This window comes from Gnatocerus cornutus, chromosome 9 (assembly GCF_029298725.1).
Source record: "Gnatocerus cornutus isolate USDA-ARS CGAHR chromosome 9, icGnaCorn1.1, whole genome shotgun sequence".
NCBI classification, from domain to species: domain Eukaryota; kingdom Metazoa; phylum Arthropoda; class Insecta; order Coleoptera; family Tenebrionidae; genus Gnatocerus; species Gnatocerus cornutus.
In genome coordinates, this window is record NC_142241.1 from 4,552,890 (window position 1) to 4,572,317 (window position 19,428).

At 38.9% G+C, this 19,428-nt stretch overlaps 6 protein-coding genes across 9 annotated transcripts in view; 4 read left to right on the forward strand and 2 right to left on the reverse strand.

The window, feature by feature from the left end:
* Positions 1–93: 93 nt before the first annotated feature.
* On the forward strand, positions 94–1,706 carry LOC148167950 (solute carrier family 35 member E1 homolog). The gene is made up of 3 exons (XM_088046367.1): positions 94–455; positions 504–838; positions 890–1,706. Exons 1-3 carry the CDS (start codon positions 131–133, stop codon positions 1,346–1,348), a joined length of 1,119 nt encoding a protein of 372 aa, XP_087902493.1. The 5' UTR covers positions 94–130; the 3' UTR covers positions 1,349–1,706.
* A 610-nt stretch (positions 1,707–2,316) lies between these two features.
* Positions 2,317–4,095, forward strand: LOC148167951 (sideroflexin-1-3-like). Of its 2 annotated transcripts, XM_088046370.1 has the most exons (6): positions 2,317–2,463; positions 2,810–2,973; positions 3,025–3,373; positions 3,425–3,638; positions 3,691–3,875; positions 3,922–4,095. In XM_088046370.1, exons 2-6 carry the CDS (start codon positions 2,822–2,824, stop codon positions 3,985–3,987), a joined length of 966 nt encoding a protein of 321 aa, XP_087902496.1. In that variant the 5' UTR covers positions 2,317–2,463; positions 2,810–2,821; the 3' UTR covers positions 3,988–4,095. The 2 variants fall into 2 exon arrangements, with proteins under 2 accessions (XP_087902496.1, XP_087902495.1); XM_088046369.1 differs by lacking the exon at positions 2,317–2,463 and having other exon boundaries at positions 2,488–2,973.
* Positions 4,096–4,102: 7 nt separating this feature from the next.
* Positions 4,103–5,763, forward strand: LOC148167952 (sideroflexin-1-3-like). The gene is made up of 6 exons (XM_088046371.1): positions 4,103–4,389; positions 4,432–4,866; positions 4,913–5,040; positions 5,087–5,274; positions 5,319–5,451; positions 5,506–5,763. Exons 1-5 carry the CDS (start codon positions 4,229–4,231, stop codon positions 5,385–5,387), a joined length of 981 nt encoding a protein of 326 aa, XP_087902497.1. The 5' UTR covers positions 4,103–4,228; the 3' UTR covers positions 5,388–5,451; positions 5,506–5,763.
* LOC148167953 (uncharacterized) lies at positions 5,476–7,207 on the reverse strand. Of its 2 annotated transcripts, XM_088046366.1 has the most exons (7): positions 7,090–7,207; positions 6,767–7,044; positions 6,601–6,721; positions 6,188–6,555; positions 5,952–6,136; positions 5,656–5,907; positions 5,476–5,610 (listed from the first exon to the last, which is right to left on the reverse strand). In XM_088046366.1, exons 1-7 carry the CDS (start codon positions 7,204–7,206, stop codon positions 5,480–5,482), a joined length of 1,452 nt encoding a protein of 483 aa, XP_087902492.1. In that variant the 5' UTR covers position 7,207; the 3' UTR covers positions 5,476–5,479. The 2 variants fall into 2 exon arrangements, with proteins under 2 accessions (XP_087902492.1, XP_087902491.1); XM_088046365.1 differs by having other exon boundaries at positions 5,476–5,907.
* Positions 7,208–7,355: 148 nt separating this feature from the next.
* On the reverse strand, positions 7,356–10,854 carry LOC148167954 (mitoferrin-1-like). The gene is made up of 4 exons (XM_088046368.1): positions 10,414–10,854; positions 10,088–10,307; positions 8,941–8,997; positions 7,356–8,894 (listed from the first exon to the last, which is right to left on the reverse strand). The coding sequence occupies exons 1-4, from the start codon at positions 10,528–10,530 to the stop codon at positions 8,212–8,214; spliced, it is 1,077 nt and encodes a 358-aa protein (XP_087902494.1). The 5' UTR covers positions 10,531–10,854; the 3' UTR covers positions 7,356–8,211.
* Positions 10,855–13,297: 2,443 nt separating this feature from the next.
* The window catches only part of LOC148167955 (uncharacterized), a 38,508-nt gene continuing 32,377 nt past the window's right edge, over positions 13,298–19,428 (forward strand). The window contains exon 1 of one of the 2 annotated variants that reach the window (XM_088045491.1): positions 13,298–13,548. In XM_088045491.1, the coding sequence (XP_087901617.1) occupies positions 13,375–13,548 (174 nt within the window). In that variant the 5' untranslated portion in view covers positions 13,298–13,374. Of the gene's footprint in view, positions 13,549–16,525; positions 16,802–19,428 lie in introns of those variants that run through there. The other variant, XM_088045490.1, reaches the window with a different exon arrangement.

The window sequence follows — 19,428 nt, forward strand, 5'->3', positions numbered from 1 at the left end:
CTCGTGATTTTCAAGTTAGGCAGGTTCTGGTGACTTTCGCGCTGTTTTCCGCCACGTTTTCCCCACCCGTCCGTGATTGGCTCAAGTCCACATGACAAGCGACAGCTCATTGACAGTTGTGACTGCCAGCATGGCTGACCGCAAACACACAAGAGAAATTCTCACGGTTTTATTTTTGTGTGTTTTGTGGTACATTGTCAGCTCCAGCAATAATGTCATCGGGAAAACGGTACTCAACGAATTTCCATATCCCATGACGATGACAATGGTCCAGCTGCTGTCAATCACAGTTTTTAGTGGACCCTTGTTCAATTTGTGGGGCATCAGGAAATATGTGGATATTTCGTGGCGGTACTACTTCAGTATAATTGTTCCTTTGGCTTTTGGCAAGTTTATAGCGTCTGTGTTCTCTCATGTCAGTATTTGGAAAGTGCCCGTTTCCTACGCACACACAGGTTTGAGGTTAAGTTTTACTAAACATATGTTAACTAGCGATTTTTCAGTGAAAGCCACCATGCCTCTGTTTACAGTCGTCTTGTCTCGAGTGTTGATGAAGGAAAAGCAAACAATGAGAGTTTATTTCAGCTTAATCCCGATAATTGCGGGTGTCGCAATTGCAACAATAACAGAAATCAGCTTTGACATCATTGGATTAATTAGCGCTCTCGTGGCAACGATGGGATTTTCCCTGATGAACATATTTTCGAAAAAAGTGCTCCACGACACGAACGTCCACCATTTACGCCTTTTACACATTCTCGGCCGCCTCGCTCTTTTTATGTTCCTCCCTGTATGGATTTGTGTGGACTTATTCCGCCTGCTAAACGACGACTCAGTTGTCAGTAACACACCCCTGAAATACCACCTCAAATAACTCATATTTTTTCAGAAATACCACGACTACCGGGTAGTGGGGCTCCTCATCATAGACGGCATCCTCAACTGGCTGCAGAACATCATAGCATTCAGCGTTTTGTCTTTAGTCACTCCTTTGACCTACGCCGTCGCCAATGCCAGTAAAAGAATCTTTGTCATCGCCGTGTCGCTTTTTATTTTGGGGAACCCAGTGACGGGTGCCAACGTTTTCGGAATGCTGTTGGCGATTTTCGGCGTTCTTTTTTACAACAAAGCGAAATACGATGCCAAAAAGACCGAGAAGAAGCAAACGCTTCTTCCATTCAGTCAAAACAGTTGGCAGGACCGGACTGGGTACACTATTCTTCAGAATGGTGACTCTAAACAGTCGTCCAATGGTTTTGTTACCAACGGGACTGTCGTCAACACCTCAAATAATAATTCGTTTATTTATAACTCAAAGTCTAGCAGTAGTAATTTATTGTTTGTGTGAAAGATAAGCTTAACGAGTTTTTGTTTTATAATAATAATGGGATATAATCCTTGAAGCAATACTGAATTGTTATTACAGCGTGATCTGGGGGCGAGCTAGTCACGAAAGTGCTTAATTTTTTATTTGCTCATGTTACCATTTATGACGGTTAAAATTGATAATGCCAATTGGTGCTGTTTTATTCTATTTTTTTAAGTAATTTATTGTAGTTGAGAAAAGAATCTCGTTTATTCCGCTATTTATAAATAAGTAGCTAATTGAATTGTACGTAATGTATATATTTTCTCATTTATATATTTATTTACTGAGTGCAGTATTGTATATTTCTCGATTAGAACAGTGTATATAAACGAAAAATACAGTCATATTTTTTTATCACAGGTTTTATTTCACTTCACTACAAAAAGGGAGCCACAGCTCAACAGGACTTGTCAGTGTCATTCCTACAACTATCACTAAATTGACAAGAGAAACGGTTTATTGAGGATTAAGCTTATTTGAGACTAAGCCGCAGATATTTATTGCTCCACGTTAATTCCACGAAGAACGTGACGCGAAAGATAAAAGAAGCAGACAAGAATGGAGATAGGTAATCCAATTTCAAATAAAATCTTTCGCGAATTGCTGAACTTAATTTCCTCTATCAAGGATAAATTTTAGATAAAATAACATAAATAAATCAGATTTCAAAAAACCGTCAATTCGCATTTACATTAACCTAGCTTTTTCACATGTGACAGCATCACTTCGAATTTTAAGGCGGGAAGTTTGAAATTGTTTAATAATGCAGTAATATTTCGGTCAAAAATAACCAAATATCTTAAAACACAAAGTTCAAAAGAACACGTAGTGTGTATATTAACAAAACAACGTAAAACTATAAACTAAATAAATTACGTAAAGTTTACATTGTACGACAAACCGCACATTCCTCCAGTTCAGAGTTAACATTCCTTTGAGTATTACATTTCAAAATGCATTTCCCAGATATCTCAGTCTGCACTTGAACATTAACTTTCCATTACTGAAACTACTGATATTTGCCAAGTTTTCGATAAACAGCTATTGATAATCAGCCCGTGTGTGTTTTTCTACTTATCGCACATAAAAATAAGGTCAGTATTACATCACTTCAGTCTCCGACCGATAAAAAGACTCGTGCCATTTCACTTTCTCAATTTCCAAGTTTTTTATCTTTTAAGTTTGACCAATTTCCGCTCATGTTAGGAAATTACGAAAATCCATCGATATTTTAGCGTCGGCGCTTAAAATCTCCGGGAAAATTTTCCCCGAGCCGGTCTGTAACCTCTCCAGAGCAATATCAAAGTTCAATAAAGATAGTCTCTATCGATAATAGTGTTAAACTTGATCAAGGCTGTCGGAAAACGATAATTGACTTACAAAGTTTTAGCTATTAGCACATAATGAGTGGAAGTGGTTGCTTGTAACTGGTCATTTTAGAAAATTTCAACTATGAGTATCAACATTAATATCGACAAACCGCGGTACGACCAAGAAACCTACGTTGGAAGAGCTAAACATTTTTTTTTGACCACCAACCCCTTGAATGTGTTTGCCACGGATAGCCAACTGGAAGACGCTAAATGCTTAGTAAACACATACAGGTAAGTGACACTTTCTCTTTGAATCGATAGTAAATGATCGAATTCTTGTAGGAATAAGAAGTCCCTTCCCCCAGGTTGCACTGAAGAAGACTTATGGCGCGCCAAAACTCTCTACGACTCGGCTTTCCACCCCGATACGGGCGAAAAAATGATGCTTATCGGCCGCATGTCCGCCCAAGTACCCATGAACATGCTTATCACCGGCGGCATGATGTCTTTTTATAAATCAACTCCAGCTGTTGTGTTCTGGCAATGGTTGAATCAGTCTTTCAACGCCCTCGTGAATTATACAAATCGAAGCGGTGACGCTGTTTTCACTGAAAAGCAGCTCGCGACTTCTTATGTTTTCGCGACAGGAGGAGCTGTGGCAACAGCGCTTAGTTTAAACCGGTTGTGCCGTGTAAGTATTGGTTGGTTTCGGGTTTACTGTGATTCTATTGGTTGGTTTCAGAACGCGCCGCCCCTTTTGGGACGCTTAGTGCCATTAGCGGCTGTCGCTGCTGCCAATTGTATCAACATTCCAATGATGAGAATGCAGGAGTTGACTGATGGGACTCCGATTTTTGATCCTAATGATAATAAGTTGGGGTATTCGACAAAAGCGGCGCAGAGCGGGATCGCGCAGGTTACTTTCAGTAGAATTTGTATGGCAACGCCAGGAATGGGTGAGTTTTTTGGGACTTTCGAAGTTGGCGCGATTCTAAAGAGGGGTTTTAGTACTAACGCCGATTTTGATGAACTATTTGGATAAGAAAGGGGTTTTAAAGAGACGACCTTGGATTAATTTACCTGTCCAAGTCGCTTTTGTGGGGCTGTGCATTACGTTTGCTACGCCACTGGCTTGTGCTTTCTTCAAACAAAAAGCGCAAATAGCCTACAAGAATTTGGAACCGGAATTAAGGGTAAGATATTTCAAAGGTGTTCAGCTATTTATAAGTTTGCCAACAGGAACAGCTTGATAAGAAGTTGGGTGAAAAGGCACCAGAGTACGTTTTCTTCAATAAGGGACTTTGAGACAAATCGAATAACACTGCCAGTCTTCTCCCTCACAACCTTATGACAATAATGTCGTTTCCAGTCTGTAGATAACATGTTGCACATAATAAAATCTATTTGTTTTTAGTCTTGATCGTCTTGATTTTCACCAAACGCCTGTCACTGTCATTGTCATTTTATGTGAACTCAAGTTTTGTCACGAAAGTACCAAACGGTCATGCTCAGCCCGGCACTGTTCACCTTTTAAATTACAGTCACTATGTGTACTACCGACGAAGTTCTTCATCTAGATCAGCCTCACTATGACCAAGACAGCTACTGGGGCCGTGTTCAGACGTACTTCGAGTTGTACAACCCACTCAACATCTTCAGAACGTCTTACCAAATAGCCGAAGCCAGATGTTTATATTTAAAATACAGGTACTACCGCAAGTACATTCCTGTTTATACATTTCTTTAAAGGTGCGGAGAGCCTATACCCGACAACCTCGACGAACAAGAGCTGTGGAAAGCTAAAGCCATATATGAATCCACGTACAACCCAGAAACTGGAGGAAAAATCCCGTTTTTAGCCAGACCCAGCACTCAAGTTCCCGTAAATGCGCTCCTGGCTGGAGGAATGATGGCGTACTACAGCTCTACAGTCGGTGTCATCGTGTGGCAGACTCTAAATCAAGCTTATAATGCTTTTGTCACGTCTAAACAAAACGCAGGAAACGATACAATTACAGATCAGCAGCTAAAAGTAGCGTACGCTGCAGCTACAGGAACGGCAGTTGGTACAGCTCTTGGTCTTAATCATCTGTTCCGGGGCTCTTCACCACTTGTACGAAGAAGTGTGTCTTTGCTGGCGGTGGCGGCGGCGCACTGTGTCAGCGTACCGCTCTTAAGAGCGCAGTGAGTAATCTAATTCATCTTATTCCATTCTCAATATTAGTTGAAGATTGCTCAAGAATGGTACCCCCATTTATGACGACTGTAATGTTAAAATCGGGTACTCTAAAATGGCAGCCCAAGCGGGAATTAGTGGTGCTATCTCCAATAAAATTGCGTATGCGATACCACCAACTAGTGAGTATTATCTTAGTACCACAAAATGTTCGATAGAGAGTTTCAGTACTGACACCTCTTTTCATACATTACTATTTGGATGGAAGAGGTACCCTGTGTAGATATCCATGGTCGAACTTTCCCATCCACGCCGCAATGGCTCTTTTATTTTTAACCTTCATCTCGCCGCTGGTTTCTGCTTGCTACGAGCGGAAAGGTTTAATAATGTCCAAGCACTTGGAACCAGAGCTACAGGTGCGTTCAAAAAGACGATTCATTGGTACATTTTTTAGTTGTAGAGCTTCTTATGTAAGAAATTTTACGAACGGCCCCCGAAATACGTGCATTTTGACAAGTACATGTACTAATAGATGTAAAATTAAACGGATATATAGTAAAACGTTTTTTTCCGCGAGAAAATTATAATAAGAGGTATATTCTTTATTTCGCCTGTGTTTGTTTATACTAACAACACCGAATCCTCAGAGAAAACTTTTGGTTGAACGGCTTTCCAGGCTCTATGCAGAACCTCGCTTGGGGTCCTAGAAATCTTGACAATTTCAGTTAAATGAGGAAAAGCCGACATATATCCTGAAAGTTTTATAAACACGAGCCCGCAACACAACAGACACATACCAGGGAACCATTTGGGTAATTTGGAACCCCGAATCTGAATTTTGTTTTCGTACGGTACCGCGTCGGCATCAAGGATATAATCGATTCCTTTGGATAATTCCTTGGAGATATCAGAGCTTTGAAGTGCTGAGAAATCACTTGATTCTAAGAGATTCATCGGATAAGCTCCGACCAAAGCTGAGAGTTTCTGAACCGTTGCATCTTCCCAAGGAGCAGCTTCAGTCTCTATGTTCAACGGATCTTTGAGTTTCCCTAGAAAACTGTGTTAGCTACTTTTAATAATAAAAATTGAACACCTGGTGACAACGGCACCGCTGCGAGGTTGCTTTCAGTGCAGATGTTGTCTTTGGGTAACTCTTCTTTGTTCTGTATTTCATTCAGCAGGAAATCTTCCATTTCTTGGGTCAACATCTCGTCAACGAGCCGACTAGGGGCGCTTGTAGGTATCACGATATCTTCCAGAGGTCCGGGAGCAACAGAACTGCAGACATAGGATCAATTTATTGGTACAGTGTGCACAATTAATTATTACCTGACACCAATTCGTTTTTCTTCAACTTCCGGGAAGAGGCTATTAAAAAGCTCATTGGGAGCAGAATCTGGCGAAGCACCTTTCTCTACGGCGTCCATCACCGAGGCCAAAACCTCAGGAGGAGCTTCAGCGTCAACCTCATCAGCCGTCGGCGTCGGATTTACAACACTCTCCGTTAACAGACTCATCGGTGCGGCACTAAGCCTCAACTTCTGAATTTTCTTCTTCATAGGGAACTTGTCCACGGAAGTAGAGACCAAATTTGGTGGCACCATCTTCAGCGTGTTTTCCACGTCCTCGTTTTCTTCTTTTACCAATCGTTTGAGGTGATGAGGGTTCATGTTCGGTTTCGACCGAAAGCTATCCGCCTAAAAATGGTTTTAAAAAAGGGGACGTGATGAGTGGTACCTTACAATGACGGTACTCTTTTTGAAGGATTTTTTGATTTGTTTTCCTGAAGCGGTGACTGAGAGGCTGCTGGTGGCGGAGACGGTCGCGTTGATTCCTACCGATTCCGTGGCGAATCGTGGGTCTCTGCAATACCGACGTTAAATTAGTTAGTTCGAGGAAGTAACTTACATTTCTTGTTTTGTCATTTCGATCTTGTGGGCTCGGCCACTGGGGCCCACATCTATCCCGGTTAAAGTTTTCCCAATGTATTCTCCACGTGGCGTTCTTTGCACTACTTTCTTCACTTTCAGTTGTTGAATGGCCAATTCTTTCCCTTGCTTTGTTTTTACATAAGGGGCGGGAATTGGGGCTCTTGTACTTCCCACGGCACGGACTTTTTTCCCCGGCTGTTGCGCTGATTGAGAAAGAGCCTGTTTAAAGACTCTTTTTTGCAATGCTGATGGTACCTTTAACATTCACTTAGTGCTGGAATCAAGTTGGAAGAGACTTACTTCAATTTGGTCATCACTGGCTTTCACGATTGCGATTTGTCGTCCTGCCGCAACTGAAGCCCGCGGAGTGGGGATGGCTGTCTTTCTCTGGGTTTTTGGAGCGGGAATACGAGACATTTTGAAAGGGGTTTGATCTGGAAATGTCAAAATTGGGTTGACCACGACGACGTGATATTGGTGGTGGAAAATAGTGCAGTGAGGAAAAAAGTAGGAAATTTGTAACCCGGCGCATCCACCATTTGTAGTAATAAAGGATACGAAAAAAGTCAAAATGTGTAACATTTATTATATTTAAACATTCTTTTTACAAATTTTTCTTGGAAAAAAAAACAATATGACACAAAACTCAAATAGTCTAACATAACGGTGACAAGGTCGCTTATCACAATACATAGAAGACATAATCTCTGTGTGTAAAAACCGTAGAGCCTTCTACTTAACACATAAAATATGATAGTACTCCCATCTGAACGAAGTCAATATCATACGTACAAAAAATAGTTGATAAGGACTTTATCACAGTCTAAACAGCGTCTTCGTGACGGCAATACAAGAGCAAAAATCTCGCCTTACTCACTTTCTGTCCATAGAATCCGGTTCACTGCATGAATATACGCAAAAAAAAACAGAACAAAACGCTGCAAACAAATTCTACTCTGTCGACGTCACACGCCTTGTATAAATTTGAATCAGTGGAAGTATTTCTATCATCCGAGTCACCCCTTTAGGGTCGAATAAAAATAAATAGAATTTATGTTTTAGTTAACGAGTTTTTGACATGGTTTCCTCGCTCAGCCACTGGGTCCGATATTCCGTTATTGCTTCGCAAATAATATTCGATAAAAAAATAGGATTTCGATGGTGGTTAGTGGAAAAATCGCCAACAGTCGATGGATACTGAAATATCGAACGTCGCCGGTTTCTTTACGTCTAATTACACTAGTGCTGTATTGTCAAACATGCATTTCCAGCTTACCAAACCAAAAGAATCAACGTCTAAACTAACTTTCGGTAAGCCGCAACGCGCTCTATTTACAATTTGAAATGAAAGTTAAGAAAACCATGTTCGGTGACCGGTCTAATACTTACGTATGTAAATAATAAAAAATCGAAATAATACAACTAAGTATGGACGATATCGAGAATCGAGTCTTTCCTTCTGTTCGTGTACCCCGTGTCTGAATGCATCGTATTGAAGGAGATGGACCCATAAAGCCCCGCCCCCGACATCGCAGGCAACTCCCTTGGTTTTAAATTGATTTTTTCGATTTGTTCCATCCGGGGTGGTGGCGGAGCCTCCGCCTCCACCACCGCGGTGGCCGCCACCCTAATTTCCGTCGTGCTTCCTAACAAATACTTGAAGAACTCGTACGTCGACCAACAAATAGCCGTCGCTGGCATTTGATACATCACTCTTGCTTGTAAACCCCTGAAATATCCCATGGGCCCCCCGAATAAATACACTTTTTTCACAGCTTCCACCAAACCGGTAGTAGCGCCTTCTTGTTGAGTGTTTAGAAGCGTTTTACAGACATCCAGGGGGGTTGTGATGGCGGCTGCTATGGCGCCTGCCAAGGCGCCACTGACCATGTGAGCTGAGGGGTTGTATGTTCCCTCTTTGTTTGTTATTTTCTGACAAACTTCATACACCATGAAATGTATGCTTTGGAATGGTATGTTCATTGTGAGTTGCGTGGTGTATGAACGGTAGAAGGCGGAGGCGCCTTCTCGTCGGTATACGTCGACAAAACAGGATACTGCGGATCTATACGGGGAGTTGAGCATTTGCATGCGCTGTTTTACCACTGGAAGAACAAAGTTAACCCTCTGAAGAGAGGAAGGATGTTTTACCTTCGGCGGGGTTCATGATGCCGTCGTGGAGGAGAGTGGATATGCAACCGGAGGCCCCTATAAAGATTTAGATTTCAAAAATTACAATTTGGAACAAAATCATTACGCATTCACTTGGTCATGGGGCGATTGAATTCATCTGCATAACTTTGAATTCTATTCTACTTTTTCCGGCATTGATTAAATTTAGACGCAAAAATTACTTAAATGACTAAAACAACTTTTTTGTTAAGACAGACATAAAGTTTACATTACATGACAAAATAATTTTGATTGTGATCTCATCACAAATGACTTGAAATTGTGGATATTATTAAATTACGGATTTATTTGTTACCAATAGACCGCTCAGAATTTATGATACGTTATAGCAATAAAGACATTATAAATTATAAGTCTCTTGTCGGAATTGGAGGTGCATTATAAATCAATTATGCCTCGTAAAAAATATAGTTACGTGAGCGCAGGTTGGAATTTTTTTATAATGCACAAAGCGTCGTTGATGCTTATCTTAAGATCTATACATCAATAATTTATGAACTCAATTTTACCAACAAAATATTCAATTGTGAAAAATAAATCAGGAAAATATTGCATTGTTAGAATTTTAATATATATCAAAGTCGATTGTGTGAGTTCGCGGAAAATCGTGACAATAATTATTCCGCTAGGAAATGCAAGTAACGATGAAACAGTACTGCAATTTCCATTATTTGCGAATCTGGCAGCAACTAATGAAATTCAAGGTCGTTTTGCTGATAAGAACCGAATTTAAGAGTGGTACTAGAAATCAGATCTGCTCCAGGATAAGATAATGATTTGTCATTAAACCAAAATTACAGACGCTCTTACTTTCGGTAAAAATTTGCTGGTAATGCAAGAAGTACAATTCATGTAATAGTGAGCAATCAAAATCCGCATGAAAAAAATAACCTTCACCGTCGAAACTCCAACAAAATAGCGTATAATTTGCTATGCAAATGTCTAATGATTGAATTATGATCGTGTGGTTAATGCAGAGCATTCTTCAGCAAATAAGATAAGTGCTGCACATGTTTGTACAATTGTAATCTGTCTGATAACTGACACAAAAATCCCGTTTGTCCTCTCATGAACTTAGAAAAAAAGAAAAATTACATAACCGTACCGTAAACGAATGTATGATATCTAGGCGTCGTGGTGTATTTGATCATCGTATTTTTGAGGTATTCATAACAGCTGAAGTACAGGGCATGTGAAGGGCCAGCCCCCACAACCATCACCGAGAGCCCCCTTACAGGCCTCAAAACCCCTTCCTGTTTGATCATCCTCAAAAAAGTCCCAACAATGCCTTCTTGTCCTCCCGTGGAAAACGACTGCATCCTCGTCTGCAAAAAGCGAAATTTTGACATAACCTTAAAGGGACTTAACCTAAAAACATCTGACATTTGGCAGAGAACTTGACCGAAGACTGTTTCTACAAAATCTACTTACTTTAACCGAATCTAGAGGATACATTACGCAATGTTCCATAATTCCGGCTATGGCTCCGGCGGTCATATGCGTAACAACATTGTTAGTTGGAAGAGACTCATAATCTTCAAAATTCATAATAAACCACAAAACAGTCGGGTTTTAGGGTTAACACGTGCGTCTGGGGGCAAATTTTGGAGTGACAACTTGTCCGGGGAGAGTTTTCGTGTTATGAAATGGTCACACGAAGAATTTTGTTCACACAAGATGACACCACGCTCGAAAGTAAAAGAAAGAGAAACTTGACAGGTCGCGGCAATGCTGCCAATGCCACGGTCGCAATCGCACTAACAGTCCAAGGAAGCGCGACACGATTTCACACCTTTCAAACCCAAACACCGTCAAACTTTACAACAAATCAAACAACAATTAAATTCAGACGAGTACCCATAACTGTCATTTCGGTTTTTTACGTAAAAATGACGACAAGTCGGTGACAGTTCTGATTTTTGACAAAACGTGGCAACGTTGGCTCCCCTCCCTCAATTTACTGTCATGTGGTGATGACAAGCGCGGGGTTTTCGCGCTGAAAATACTTTTCTTATACCAGTTCCTAATTCAGGATGTCTTGCCAAGGTCTATAATAACCCCTTCCATTACCTAATTGGTGCACTGCAATTTTTATTTACAGCAGCCTCTTATGTAATCTACCAGTGGCGGCGCCGCGAAATTCGGTGCGGTAATGTGGGTCATGGTCATTTTTCACTGGCACGACCGGGGTGGGAGCGCAATTCGCGAAATTCGTGCAGTTTTTCTCATCTATGATTATTATTATTATTATTCATTGAAACGTCATTTTTTTACAATAAATCCAGTGACCTTACACCTCGAGACTTGTCAAAATAATTCAAAATTTACTCTGAAACGTGTCAAATTGTGCCATATCATCTAAATTTTCTGTCAAGATGCCTCATCGCAAACCCCTCAAAAGATCCACCGCCCGATCTAAAATTCTCCCCAACCCTTGTCAAATCGAGTACAAAATCGTAAACGTAAAATGCAATGTCCCATCCGCGGTGGCAATCAATAAGAAGAATTCCAGAAGAGCAGAACCCGTCAGAACCGAGAAACCAAACAGGCATAAAATAAAAAATAAGCACCCCCCCAAATTGCAGGAACTCTACGTGAATTCCAACGAAAATCATATGGACAAAAGTAGCCCCCTCTTTGAGCCCAACATTTCTACCAGTGATCCGATGATCGTCCCTCACGTTACGGTGAGTTTCCCCTCCCAAATTTAAACGGTGATGTTTTATTACAGGATCTGGAGGAACAAAAAGCGGCTGCGAATAAAATAGTCTCTGATGCCCATAGAATGATTTGGTTTTGGCTCTTCAATGGTCTTTTCCCCCCCAACTTACGCAAAAATATGAGCCCGCCCTGAGCATTGATAAATTTAAAGTACGTTTTTGTTATCATTTCGCCGTGGGATTCACGTAGAGATAATTCAAATCTCTAACAACTTCACTAATACTGTAATTTGTAATTATTTATAGAAACGTTTATCATTGTGGTTAAATGAGTTATCGTTTTGGAGCAGAGTGAAGGACGTGATGACCTGATGACTCGAATAATAAAACGGCAAAATAATGATGACAACACGATAAAAGCGGCGCGATTAATAAAAACTGATCAATACGTTACTGATGGCAGGGATTCCGACCAAAAACAAAATCATTGTATTTAAATCGTCACAAATTTTTATTAGTCATGCTTAGTTGAGGTATCTGTGGTCTGGGGTCTCCATTACTAGAATTTTAATTGCTTTTCTGATGAGATGTCTAATTGTTTTTAGCATGTTTACTTAAAACAGAAAAGAACGGAAAATTGGAAATTTCCGTTTTTATTGTTATTGTTATTATGTCTAGGAAAACCACAACAATACTTTTTATTTATATTAAAGTATCGGAGAGTTGACCACAAAGCGTTGATGATATGATATCTATATGTAGTATATTGTGATAGGAGTGAGAAAACTTGTCTTTTTTATTACAGGAAGACTTTCACAGAGTTTGACAATTTTAAAATATTGGTGCGCCACTGTCAATGTCCATGAGTACAGAGGGGTAAACGGAGTCATACTGAACCTTGCACTTGACGTTGCGTCTTTATTTTTTTTTTTTTTTTTTTTTTTTTTTTTTTTTTTCCGAGGAGACCCTTTAAGAGCCGCACGCTGAGGTCTATTGACCCATTGTGTGCAATCCTCGTTTACGGGACGACCTATAAGAGCCCTGTTGTCTTTGCAAACGCCAGGATGCTCTTTATGGGTGCTTCCCGAATCTCAGATGGTTCCAAAATATGAAAATCCATATGTTCCTTCCTCAGTTCAGAAAGATTTGGACAGAGGCATAATATGTGTAGTGGAGTTTCCGTGTCCTCCATACACGCTCTACACATGTCGTCAGTCTTGAGACCGATTGATTGCGTCTTTATGTGCAAACTTGTACTGGTATAGTTTGTACGGTGAGAGATTGAATGACAGAAAAGTCACTAAATCTACGCGATAAAAAGTGTACCAAACGCGCGAAATTTAAAATAACAAAATAACCCCAGTTACTGACAACCCTGTCAACCCATTTCGCGTAGGAATTTAGTGTTTTTAGTGTATTTTGTAGCATAATTTGCTACCAACCTATATGTCAACTGTCGAAATATCCCAATCTCTCATCGGATAAACTATAGATTGTAGCGATGCTTAGGTATAGTCTAAACGCTTTCTGCGGTAGAACGGACCACGCAAAAATAGACCAAAAATGTCCATTTTTCTGTGTGCCGCTCCAACGATAACGAAAGATTGGTAGGTCCATTTCTGTATGGCAAAACCTCTAGTTGGTCAGGCGCCGGCGAACTACGCACATTCTCGAACGAGTAGCAGAGCGACCACAACTAAGTTTGAAAAAATTTTTGTTTCTTTAACTCACGATGAATTATTTTCTGCCCTTGTGCGTTTTGGTAGCGTTTGCGGCGTCGACAGCGGCATTGCAATGTTATCAGTGCGGCGAGTATAACCTAGAGATAGGTTCCATAACACCCTGTATTAATGAGACATATACGGAGCTCAAGGAGTGTCCACGAAAGGACGACGTTTATTGTATTGTAAGTACGAGAAATCGCGAAGTGGTATAATATTATAGAAATAACATAATACAGGTGTCCCAGAACTCATGCCTAGCCGAAAACCGGGCATATCGGGAAAAGCTGTGAATGTGTAAATTGCTGAAAAAAAAGTTCCAACTCCAACAGAAACTGAGAAAAGACGTGACAAAGTTGACCAATCACAAGGCCGTGAGGACATGGTCTGGAGGATAAACTCGCGTGTTCCTAAGAGACCAACATTATTACCTAGCAACATTATTATTATTTGTGCTTGAGCTTCTAGGATCGGTCATTTTCGTTAAACAATTTCTCAATTTTAATGCACATCAGGACAAAACAAATTGCATTTTTGGCGTCCTGATTGCTGTCGGCATCCGCCCTTTTTCGGCTAGGCGTGAGTTCTGGGACACTCTGTATATGTATAATAATAATTGATTTATAATGGAATAGATTCTGGGCTGGGTGAGTTATGGAAAAGTTGAAAGTTTATCTAATTAACTAATTTGCTAAGATAACCTCAGACTGCCCTAATAAACTTAAAGCACATACAAGTAATGCATTTTAAGATGGCGATAATGAGCCCAGTCAAATAGTGATGAATTTTATTTCAGTAACCGCTCAAATCTCAATGTTTTAAATTCATCGCCCATTCCCATAAAAAAATGAGAGTGCGCTGTTAATGCGCATCAATCACTCTTGCCATGCTATAACGCGCGACCTGTACATTATTATGTTTTTCTTATCATTTCCCTGTGAGATTTCCGTAAATATAATTCAAATCTCAACAACTCTACTAAAGACTTTTTTTCTGTTGAGAATTTCTTGTAGGCGTCAAACTAAAAATGCGGCTGTGTGATTGGTCGTTCAGCAGAGCGTGTTACACAGCGCTTATTTTTAAACTTGTGCAATTCCTACGAAATGTCAAACAAAAACTCTCACATTTGTTAAATTGGCACAAAATTGTAGGACCATCAGCAATTTTTGTGTTTTTTCGATATGTCATTATAACTTTATGTTTTTCATCATTATATCGTGCGTTCAAAAAAAAACGGATCAAAGTCACTTTTGACATGTTTTGACAGCATGGAAGTATGTCGTTGCCTAAGCTTTTTGAGAATGACGCTAGTAACAAGTAATTAATGTGAAGGTCCACGGAGGAATTGCATGACGACTAATTGCAACTACTTTCAGCAGGATGGAGCAACTTTTTATTGCACACAAGAAACACGCTCTATTGAGATTTTTTTTTAAGGATAGAATTGGTCGAAACCCTGCAAATCTTTGGTCTGTGACTTTATTCCTGCGACTTGTAGCTTCACATCAAAAACAACTTTCTCATAAATTGCGTTTAATTAATTCTTTTAGTCTGTGAATAAAGTGAAGTTATCAATACAATTAGTATTGTCAAGTGTCATTTCAACATGAGCCATGCAACATACCCTACGAAAAACTTCATAGGTGATTTTATCCCTTTTTTTTTAAAGCTCGATTTTTTGGAATAACTAAAAAACTGGTCAGTTGCTTGTGGAGCTATCTGTCAATCAAAATTGGCATGGTTCCATTACAGGTATCTATTTCTAACCTTTCAAATCCTGTTAATTTCTAAAATTGCTCTTTTGTAAAATTGGTAAATTTTCTGCAAGAAAAATGACGTATAAAAACTATTTTTTTTGCAGAGAATTTTTGTAAACGCTAAATTTAAAATGCGGATCTGATTGATCGTTCAGCAGAGCGAGTTACACAATGCTGATTTTTTAAATTCCTGCAAGTAAAAACTGCCACATTTGTCAAATTGTCACCAAATTGTAAGACCATCAGCAGTAAACTTGTTTTTGCTATTTTCAGTGCAGATTAGTTTATTATAAATTTATGTTTTTTTATCATTGTTATTATCATTATATTTTGCGATTGTTTATAAACTTGACGCTTATTAGTTGTAGAACCATCTATTAATCAAATTTGACATGTGAATCTACTACAGGAATCTAACTTATGCCCTCAACTCCTGATGACGCCTAAAATTGCTTCTTTGTAAATCGGTAAATTCTCCGCAGGTAAAATAATACTGGAATTTGTAATTATTTATAAAAACGTTTAACGTTGTCATTAAATGAAGTATCATTTTGGAGCAAAGTGAGGTGTTGACCCAATGACTCGAATAATAAAACAGTAAAATAATGATGACACCACAATAAAAGCGACGCGATTAATAAAAAACTGATCAATACGTCCTGATTGCAGGGATTCTGACCAAAAAACAATCATTGTATTTAAATCATCACTATTTTTTCTTACTCATTCTTATTTGAGGTATCTGTGGTCTGGAGTCTCCAGGCGGACACTGTTGGAATTAATTGATTCTCTGATGAGATGTCTGGATGATATTTGCATGTATTTACTAAAAACAGTGAAGAACGAAAAATTGTAAACTTCCATTCTTATTGTTATCATGTCTAGGAAAACCACAACAATACTCTTTATTTGTATTAAAATTATATTGGAGATTTGACCACAAAGCGTTGATGATATTCCACTTTGCAAAGTCATGGTTCTGTCTCGATTATAGAAGAGTAAACAATAGTATATTGTTATATAAGTGAGAAAGCTGGTCTTTTCTCCCACAGGAAGACTTTAGATACGAGTTGAAGGCGAAAAATTGGCTAGTTTAGGTCTCACGCCTCCACAAGCATTCGAGAACTCCAGACTAAATTCCCCCATTCAACTTACTTTCATTAATCATCACACCTCCCCCTACTTTGAAAACATTAAATTAATGAAACTCTAAACTCCCAAAAACGCCCTCCGCGCTGAAACAATCTAAAACCGCCCCCGCATTTTTTACGAGCGGTCAAGGAAGCCGCCGCCGTAAACAAAACCTTTCTGTCTGTCATACAGCCCGAAATTCCCCAAATGAAACGGAAAAAGTGCACAATTTCGGCGTCGACGCAGGCCAATTCGCAAACTCGTCGCCAAGTTAAAGTTAGTTGGTCTGGCGGCGGCGAACGGCGCACACCCTCGAACGAGAAGCAGAGCGAGCGCGCCAACTAACTTTCAAAGAAATTTTTTTCTTTCACTCACGATGAATTATTTTACGCCGTTGTGCGTTTTGGTTGCGTTTGCGGCGTCGGCGGCGGCATTGCAATGTTATCAGTGCGGCCAGTATAACGATGGGGTGGGTTCCATAACACCCTGTATTAATGAGACACATATGGAACTCAAGGAGTGTCCCCGTCTGGAGCAAGTTTATTGTATTGTAAGTATGAGAAATCGCGAAGTGGTAATTGACTTGTGATGGATTGGATTCTGGAGTGTTTTGATTCGGGCTGAATTATGGAGGAGTTGAAAGTTTATCTAATTTGCTAAGATAACCTCGGACGGTTCAGGGAAGGGACACTCATCCAATTTACGAGATAATTGAATGGAAGACTTTAAAGTTACAACGTTTCGGATGGTTTTATTGAAATTTCGAAAAGTGGTGGTGATGGAAAGACAATTACAACTTCTCAGTTTCGAAGTAAGACAATACGGGAGTTGGCAAGAATTTCGTAAAAACGACTCGAATTAAACAACACTGGAGGGCTTCTAAATCATTTCAGAGCTTATTCAGATGCAGCCAGCGGTTTTTCTTTTATTGGGTTGGCAGCAATATTTTAATCAGTCTTTTACAATAAAAAAATTGTCGAACATCTAAAATCAACTTTTAAAAAAGTGTAAAATTGGTGGAGGCGCCGGTCAAAAACTAAAAATTCAATTAATTAAAAAATAATTAGAAAGTTTAGTATTCTAAAATCCTGCAAAAAATTGTCCAGTCTAAACTAGTTAAATTAATTATAAACAAACAAAACTAAGAGCCTTTAAAAACTACAAAGATATCTTTGAAAAAAAAAATGAATGCAGATACGAAGTTACAAACAATTTAAAAAATTCTTTAAAACACTGGAATTACAAAAAAATAAAAAATCTAAATAAAACACAAATTAATTGGTTTCTGATTATATTAAAAGTCAAAGAATCTAAAGAATTCCGACAATCTTAGAAATCAAAAAAAGGTAAAACATTCGATGTATTTTTAAAATAATAAACTGAAAAACAAAAAAAAGTGTTTCAAAAGTAATGAATTGGATTCAAAACAGTTGGAAATTACCATGCAGTTATTACCTAATAGATACTTGAAACTTTAAGATGAGTGAATAAAGCTGAAAAGAATACAAAACATTTCCAATAACGTGCAAGAGAAGCAATCAGTGTCACACGGTTGAAAAATGATGTTAATTAAATACATGGAAGATATCTTAAGACAAAAGATAATTAAAACTTTCTACTTTGAAATATTTAATCAAGAAAATACTGTGCTTGTCAGTTTGCAGGAATATATTCATAACGTTTCACTAAAAAAAAAACAATTTTCGTTTACTCTTTCTTCTACCATCTAAGAAAAGTCAACATTCCTCGATCTACATCCAAGTGAGCTTATTTCGATGCAGTCAACATGTTTGTTTGTGTTGCGTTGGCTGTGGATGCACCAGATTCAATTAGTTTAATGTAATAGTGTTGGTACAAAAAATCCAATTTTAGGCGAAATTACAGTGAACTAAATTTGCGTGAAATATTGCAGCCCTTGTCAAAAAGTGCTTAATGACAAAATAGGGGTGTTTTTCAAGCACATAAAATGTTTAATCCATTCAACGAAAACGGCCGGTTGTAAAATAAACGCGCTTTGAAACCTGCAAATAAAATATTTTAGTTGACATTGCGTTTAAACGCAAACTGCGATCTTTTATCACGCACAAATAAAATAAATCCATGAATATTCAAATGGTGGATGCGCGCGTGAACTGCCAGAACTGTATCAGTTAAGTTTCTTTCGTGAACTTCTTTCACAATGCGATTTCAAACTAAGCGCACCTTCCCTATCACCAGCATAATAGCCCCCGAGATATTGCTTGTTTGTTGACATATCGCAATGGAAGCTCGATTCTTACGTTTGCTCGCAACCGTTGGCGTTTGCGATAAAAGCCGAATGAAAAAAGTCGTTTCTTGTCAGATCGATGCTTCTGTCAATAGATAATCTTTGTGTCCTAACAAATTGCCGAATGGATGATTAATCATTTCTGCAGGGATTTATCTTAAGCAAATGTCAAATTATGACATCTTTTCTAATTCTTCTAAGAAAAATAGCCAAAGACAGAATGAAAGCGAAGTTTTTAATTAATCGCCCTGATCCGAATTTCGTGTTGATCCCCGGAGTCGCGGCGGAATTTTAATGAAAAATATTTATTCAGCTTTTTGTCTGCAAGTAATAAGCTCCTTAATTCTCGCCAGTTACTTTTTTAATTAGTTAATTGGCGTGGGTTTTTATTTAGTCCCCTAAACCTAAGCTCCCTTCTTCGCAAATGATTCCGAGAGCGATTTTTAACATCTGTCCTATAAAAATTGATCGCCGACAAGGAGTAGGAATAGCCCTGTTTTTAAAGCCTTAAATCTGTTTGTCTATTTTTCATCATTTTACTACAAAAACAGAGACGGGATGTACTTGAAGTGCTTTTCGAAGGGATTTCTTTGCCAATTTGTTTTTTATGAGTGTTTTATAGAGACATTGACTGAAAGCAGACGAATATAAATCGCAAAAATAATGGGACTAAAAACAAACAACTAGAACAAAAATACAAAATGGTATCGTTTATCTCAGGACTTTGATCGATGGGTTACTTTTAGACCCCATATCTCGGCTAGATTTAGCTGCATGCAAAATTTTATTACCATCAAGGCAGTATTTTGAGAAGACTTTCAGTCATGGACATCCTCAAAATCGCTTTTAATTACAAACTAAACATTGGCAAATTTGCATACGTTAATAATTGGGCAAGCTTCTGGATCCGA